The sequence below is a fragment of the Setaria italica genome, chromosome VIII (assembly GCF_000263155.2).
Source record: "Setaria italica strain Yugu1 chromosome VIII, Setaria_italica_v2.0, whole genome shotgun sequence".
In the NCBI taxonomy this organism is placed as follows: domain Eukaryota; kingdom Viridiplantae; phylum Streptophyta; class Magnoliopsida; order Poales; family Poaceae; genus Setaria; species Setaria italica.
In genome coordinates, this window is record NC_028457.1 from 4437242 (window position 1) to 4444136 (window position 6895).

The 6895-nt window shown below is 38.9% G+C and overlaps 1 protein-coding gene across 1 annotated transcript; it reads right to left on the bottom strand.

Moving 5' to 3' along the window:
• Positions 1-1876: 1876 nt before the first annotated feature.
• On the bottom strand, positions 1877-5685 carry LOC101771830 (putative receptor-like protein kinase At3g47110). The gene is made up of 3 exons (XM_012848365.2): positions 5637-5685; positions 2590-5272; positions 1877-2490 (listed from the first exon to the last, which is right to left on the bottom strand). Exons 2-3 carry the CDS (start codon positions 5255-5257, stop codon positions 2120-2122), a joined length of 3039 nt encoding a protein of 1012 aa, XP_012703819.1. The 5' UTR covers positions 5258-5272; positions 5637-5685; the 3' UTR covers positions 1877-2119.
• Positions 5686-6895: the final 1210 nt, after the last annotated feature.

A 6895-nucleotide genomic window follows, 5' to 3' on the forward strand; every position in this document is an offset into this window, starting at 1 on the left:
AGATTTCCCAAGTGTTGTGTTCAAATGGCAGAGAGTTATCCATCTTCATCATTTTTTTTTCAAGTGGCTAAGGGTTTCGAGTAGTCTAACTTGGAAATTTCCCCAGAGAAAAAAAACAAACTACTAACCCCAACAAACATTTTTGAAACAAAATCCGTCCACCATTTAATAAATAATTCTTTAGGGCTGCGTTAATTAGTTTAGAGAGCTTTGGCTATTCTGGAAACTTGAAAAGGAGACCAACAACCATCGACCATTCATAAAAGAAAAAAGCACTTGGGGATTCATAGAACTTGTAAAGTTGTATCCACATCGAGCTTTGTTTGGCTAATTCGTCCCCTAGAATACATATGTTAAAACACATTAAATTCAACTACGAAGCAACAATTCACAATGCTAGCTCTTCTTGGGTTATTTGGATAGTTGCTCAAGTGACCAACTATCCCAACCTTCTTCAAGTACACATCTAATATCTTGATTGAGCTCTTTTACGGTACGCTATACTAGACTATACCGGTATTTGAAAAGGACTAGTATAAAAATATCCGACGGTTGAGATTAATTATGTACTACTAAAGACTACACCTATAGTATAGGTGGTATAAGGGTATCATGAGAAAAGAATAAAAATGACATCGATGTAATATATTTTTCTTTTTCTTTGCAATGGTGATATATTTTTCATTTGATAAAGTTGTAGTGAGATAGTGACATATTAATAATTTAGTAATAATTACTATATTACCCTTAAAAATAGACAGTTAGATCTTATTTCTATGAGACATTTTAGAGTGATTGAAAAAAATGAGAGCCGTCCATCCCGATAAATTTAATGGTGGAAACAAGAGAAGTACCAATTTGGTGGGACCAAGTACCAAAAATAGTGGGACCAACAATCAATTTAATTTATTTTTTAGAATTTAAAAATCAAAGCATAAGGTACCTCCAAGTACTTGATGGTACTTTAAAAGCACCGTAAAAGAGCTCTCTTTCTGTATACTCCGTCCGTTCCAAATTGTAGGTCATTCCAACTTTTTTGGAGAGTCAAACTATTTTAGGGTTGACGAAAATTATAAAGAGGATTACAAAGATTTATGGTACCGAATAGATATACTATGAAAATGTATTTAATGAAGAATCTAACGGTACTTATATGGTATCATCAATGTTAGTATTTTATTGTATAAACTTAATCAAACTTGAGATGTTTTGACTTTTCAAAAAAGTTGAAATGACTTACAATTTGAAACGGAGGGAATATATCACTAAGTGGTAGTATGAAGCACCGTAAAAGAGCTCATCTCGATTTTATTTACGTGTACTTGTCAGCACCTTGCGCAGTGAAGTGGGAAAAATCCTCAGACTCACGATCACCATATGGCGCTTGCTCAAGCATGACCCACCGACGGTAGTTAGTATACCTTATGTTTTCTTCAGAATCCTGCAGCTATTAGTTATGTTATCTGGTATGCTGTGCATTCATCAATCTGCTCCGGCTGCTAAAGCGACTGGACCAAATGCTGGAAACAAGTAAATGGAAACTTTGCCATCTCTAATAGTTCTAAATGCATGGAGTATTGCGTACGCTCCCTAATGGACACCTGTCATTCCGTTCTACGAGAAAAGAAAGAAAGAAGCTCAAGAGTAAGGCATGCATGAATCATTATACAGAAAACACTTTTGCTTGCCACCTTAGCCTTGCTCATATCTGACATGGAACAGTGAATTGATACATGGCAATTACAATACCTCATAGAAAAATTGCGTTGACACAGAGATAGCGACCTAAGTGATGTCTTCCAGATTCAAACGTCATTTTCAAATAATTAAATGATTATACAATCTTTTCTTTGGTGCAAGCACTGGACTATATTCAGTGGGCAACCGACAGACTGCGTTGTTTGTTTTTATCAGTTGACTACTTACAGTCTATGAGGATACTTACTGTGAGCTTGTTGTTGCTCAAGTAGCAGAAACGATGACTTCAAATTAATTTGTGAAGCATCAGTAATTTTTCAGAACCAAACTGAACAAGAAAAACATGGTACATGACACATGAAAAATTTATTTTGCAAGTTATTCATTCAGATTTCAGAACATAAACTACTGAGCTGGTCCTTCAGTTTCCTCTAAGATAAGCATCCTGAATCCCGTGCAGCTTGGCAGCCACCTCCTGCATGCTGATGCGCTCGTTGGGGGACGTCTTGGTACAGCAGAGTCCAATGCTTAGCACAGAGTGCAGAATTTGTGCCCTGCTATCCCTGATGATCGTTGTTGGAACGTCCTCTCTCTGCTCTAGCTCTTGGAGCAGCTGTGGGTCAACAATCTGCAACACATTGTCAGGGAAGTTGATCTCTGTTAGCTTCGCAATGGTCATCCCATCCTTGAACATGTCATCTGTTGGGCTCCTTCGGGTGAATATCTCAAGGAGAACAACTCCAAAGCTGTAGACATCCACTGCAGTGGAAACCTGACCACCTGCAGCATATTCTATAGAACACATGTAGGGAAGTTTAGTCGTAGTAAGCATAGAAATTGTAGAATGCATCATTATTTAGTTTGGAAGTACAAAGTGAACAGGGACAGTACCTGGAGCAATGTATCCAATTGTTCCCTTGATTGCAACTGAAGAAGTGGAATTTGAGTCAACAAAAGATGGTGCTGTGTCCAATTTGAACCTTGCTAGCCCAAAGTCTCCAACATGTGCTACCAGATCATCATCCAAAAGAATGTTTCTAGGCTTCAGATCACAATGTACAATGGCTCCTTGGTGGTTATGGTGTAGATACATCAAAGCATCTGATACATCTACCATGATGCTTAACCTTTGAGCTAGTGAAATGTAATTCAAACATGAAGAACCTTCGCTGCTGTGAGTCGAGTACAGTAAGTTATGCAGGTCTCCTCGTGGCATGAACTCATATACTAAAGCCTTGAAGTCATTTCCATTAGAATCAATACTTGAGCATGCAGTTAGGATAGGAACTAGATTCCGATGCCGCACATTTCTCAAAGCACTACATTCTGCAATGAAGCTCTTTTGTGCTCCTCTTGTCTCCAGACTGAAAACTTTGATGGCAACCTCTTTTCCATCAGGAAACAATTTTCCTCGGTAAACAGAACCATATCTTCCCTGACCAATTAGATTGTATCTCGCAAAGCCCTCTGTCGCTCTGACAAGATCGCTGTAAGAAATTCTAGGGAATCTTCCAAGAGAGGGTAGAGAGATAGCTTTTGTCTTCTGATTTCGCCTACGGAACAACCAAAAAGCAAATACTGCTGCAAATACCAGCACTATGGCTACTGGGATGACTATTTTCCAAATAACTGAAAGCTTGTGATTAGCTGAATTGGAATGCATGACAGGACAAGCAAGTAAATGTAACCCCGGAGGCCCGCCACAAAGCCCCTGGTTTCCATTAATCCATAAAGCTGTCGCATTCTTGAAGATTCCTTTTGTCGGGACCTCACCTTTCAGATGGTTGAATGACAAATCTAGCTGCTCAAGGAACTGTAGGCCACTAAGAGAGACTGGTATTGATCCAGTTAAGTTATTGTGAGATAAGTTGAGAAAATGTAGGTTACTTATATTGCCAAGGGAAGCGGGGATGCTTCCGCTGAAAAAATTATGGCCTAGCACGACAATTTCCAAACTTTCGCAATTACCCAATGTACTAGGAATCTCTCCAGATAGATTATTTGATGAGATTTGTAAATATGTTAGTTGCTTGGCATTCCCGATGTTGGCATGAAGTGGTGCCTGTAGTCGGTTAAAGGATAAGCTAATTCTCACTAAAGTTGGAATTGTGAAGATCTCTTTTGGTATAGTGCCATGAAGATTGTTGGAAGAAATGAGCAATTCCTGAAGCATTTGGAGGCCTCCTAGGCTTGGGGGTATATTTCCATTTAACTGGTTCGATTCTAGATCAAGTGATATCAATTGAGATAGATTTGAGAGTGATGATGGAATGGGCCCTGTAAAGAAATTGTCGCTTAACTGTATTACTTGCAGACTGTTGAGAGTCCCAAGCCATTCTGGAAGCACACTCGTAAAGTTATTCCCAAACAGACTTACAGTGACGAGGTTGCGAAGGTTTGCTATACCAGAAGGAAAATTCCCAGACAGTTGGTTTCCTCCCAAGAACAGGCCCTGGAGCATACTGGAAAGGTTACCTACAGAATTCGGCAATTGGCCAGCTAGATAATTGTATGCTACCGAGAGCTCACTTAGCTCAGTGCAATTGGCTAAGCTGCCCATAAACTTCCAGTCTTGTGTGGTTCTTGCTTGGAGTTTATTGAGCTGAAGATTTAGCCATGTCAGTTTAGAAAGTTTTCCAAATGAGCCAGGTACCAACCCTGTGAACTTATTACTTGATATGTCAATACTGTATAGTTTGGAAGCATTTGTTAATGAAGATGGGATATGACCATGAAAGAAGTTGTCATCTAACTCGATCGCCTGAAGATCAGGTAGAGAGTTACCTATACTTGATGGTACGACTCCGGAAAAATCGTTTATCGCAATTGAAAGTTCAACTAGATTAGAAATATTCAGGATGGGCTGTGGAAATAGACCTGACATCTTATTGATACTCACGAGAAGGACCTGCAGCCTCAGCAAATTTGCAAACTCGTTTGGGATGTTCCCCTCGATGTAATTCATTGCACAGCTAAACATCTGTAACATTGTGATATTGGCAACAGAATCAGGGATGGTTCCAGTTAGGTTATTTGTGGTAAGATCAAGATTTTCAAGCCGCTGTGGCAAATCTACTGGAATCTGTCCGGTTAATTGGTTGTTTGCCAGCAATAGCTCTGTTAGTTTTGAACAGTTTGCAAGAGTGGGTATCCTTCCTTGTAGTGTGTTATTTTGCAAGCTGAGGATTTGGAGGTGAGGCAAGTGACCAAGGGACCTAGGGATCTCTCCACTGAATGAATTAGTCGATAGGACAAGGATTTTCAGGAATGTTAGGTTTCCAAGTGAAGGGGATATTTGCCCTACTAGACCTCGATTCGTAAGATTAAGAGAAATGACACGAATTGAGTTCTTGACAGAACACAGGACACCCTCCCAACTGCAGAAATGGGTGCTGTCATTCCAGGACATCAAAGCTTGACGTGGATCAAGACTTATCGCCTTCTTAAACTCTAGTAGTGGGAGCCTATCATTGTGATTTCCATTGGAAGAGCAGATGACAACATGTATACAGCTCGCTATTAGCACCAAGAAGAACGGTCCCATTGCAGTAAGCTTCATCGACACTTTTGCTAGCTTGATTGAATGTCGACCATGATTATGTGCATAGGCAGAAAAAGAGAAAAAATTCAGATATTAAGGGATATTGTCTGGGGGAAAAAAATCCACAACTCATTACCATTTATGTTTACCCTGGTAAGTGCACTAGTTAATCGACGAATTCTCATTCTTCTACTTATCAGGTTAATTGACTTTGCAGTTAATTATTTCTTAAAACAATAGCATATCTGTTCTTCAACAAGTTATGTAATTTGATCAGCAGCAGCAAGCATTTTTATTTTGTTTGTGAGCAGAATCTGATTATACTGTTCATTATTATTAACACAAATAACACGAATGAGAGACAACCAAGAGGTTTAGCAAGAGGGATGATGCTTACCTTTCAGCAGCAGCACTCGAAGAGACAACTGAGGTAGCGGGCAAACACCGTTGGAACCATGTAGGCCCTCCAGCAAGAACCGTTCCCCTCTTTATACTGTTTGCTGAGGTGAAAGCGCTCCTTCAGCAAATAAGTCAAAAGCAGCCATAATACACCATGAGTCACCCATGGCCCCAGGATGACTTTGGGTCAATGCAAGCTATTAAAGACGTCACGGGTGCGTATCTAGTGAAAATAGAAGAAATACTAAAAATGATGTAAATTCATTCAAAAACGCATTTTCAAGTTTCCTTTTAAAAAATAAAACTTGGCACAGCCATAGCTGATGTAGAAGTTAAGATTAAAAAAATGTTCTAGATTAATTCATAATATAATGTCAAAATTTACGATCATTCAACTAGATAACAAAGTTACTAGGCGTACTAATAAGAAATTCGTCATTTTCGTTAGAACTAAACTAGAACTAGTTTGAACCTCAACTTTTGTAAAAACATATATCAAAGGCATATGAATTATGTACTTGCCAAGTTTTAAGTTTTTTTTCAAAACTTTAATGTACACTTTCTGATGAATGTTCACCGAACCTTCACTGTTCAGCAAATAAGTCAAAAGCAAGAATTAGCTCTGTCATCTGTCATCTTTAAGGAGAAGAAGCTAAGATGTTCACAAGAGTGATGCATGCCCCCGGATGGTTTGGGGTGAAGCCACTAAAGACGAAGCTGTCACGATGTAGACAACAGGCTCAGATTTCCAGTCTTGCAGTGGCTTTATCAACCAGACGTGCTTGACGCTCCGCCCGGCAACCATGGTCTACGCGCACAGGCTGATCGATTTCTCGAATTCTTTTCTGTTATGGATCGTTTCAATATACAGTTACGTCCTGTTTCAAAAAAAAGAAAACAGTTAAGTCCCCTCCATTTACATTAGAAAGGCTTGTGGACTTATACAACTATAATATTCTATATATTTGACTTCCGTTGCAATACTAGTTTTGAGCAGTGAAGGATGATGCATGAAAAACCTTTAGGATTAGGTAATGTCCTGTGGATGAAACCGTCCATGCTGGTATCGATTGTCCGTTCGTCTTGAGCTTCATTAAAAATCATATATGAAATTTAAATATCAAAATTTCAAATTGCACGTCCTTATTGCATAACTTAAAATTTTGACATCTAGATTTGAATTCAAAATCTCTGCATTTAGGTGAGTTGCAGTCTCCAAATAGGAAACAAATTTCAAGTTGCTGAGATTTAGAATTA

Bases quoted from the DNA above. Each gene is read 5' to 3' on its own strand.
- LOC101771830 (XM_012848365.2), bottom strand. From the start codon at position 5,257: ATGAAGCTTACTGCAATGGGACCGTTCTTCTTGGTGCTAATAGCGAGC. The intron at 2,491-2,589 runs GTACTGTCCCTG...TGTGTTCTATAG, and splicing joins AATTGGATACATTGCTCCAG to AATATGCTGCAGGTGGTCAG.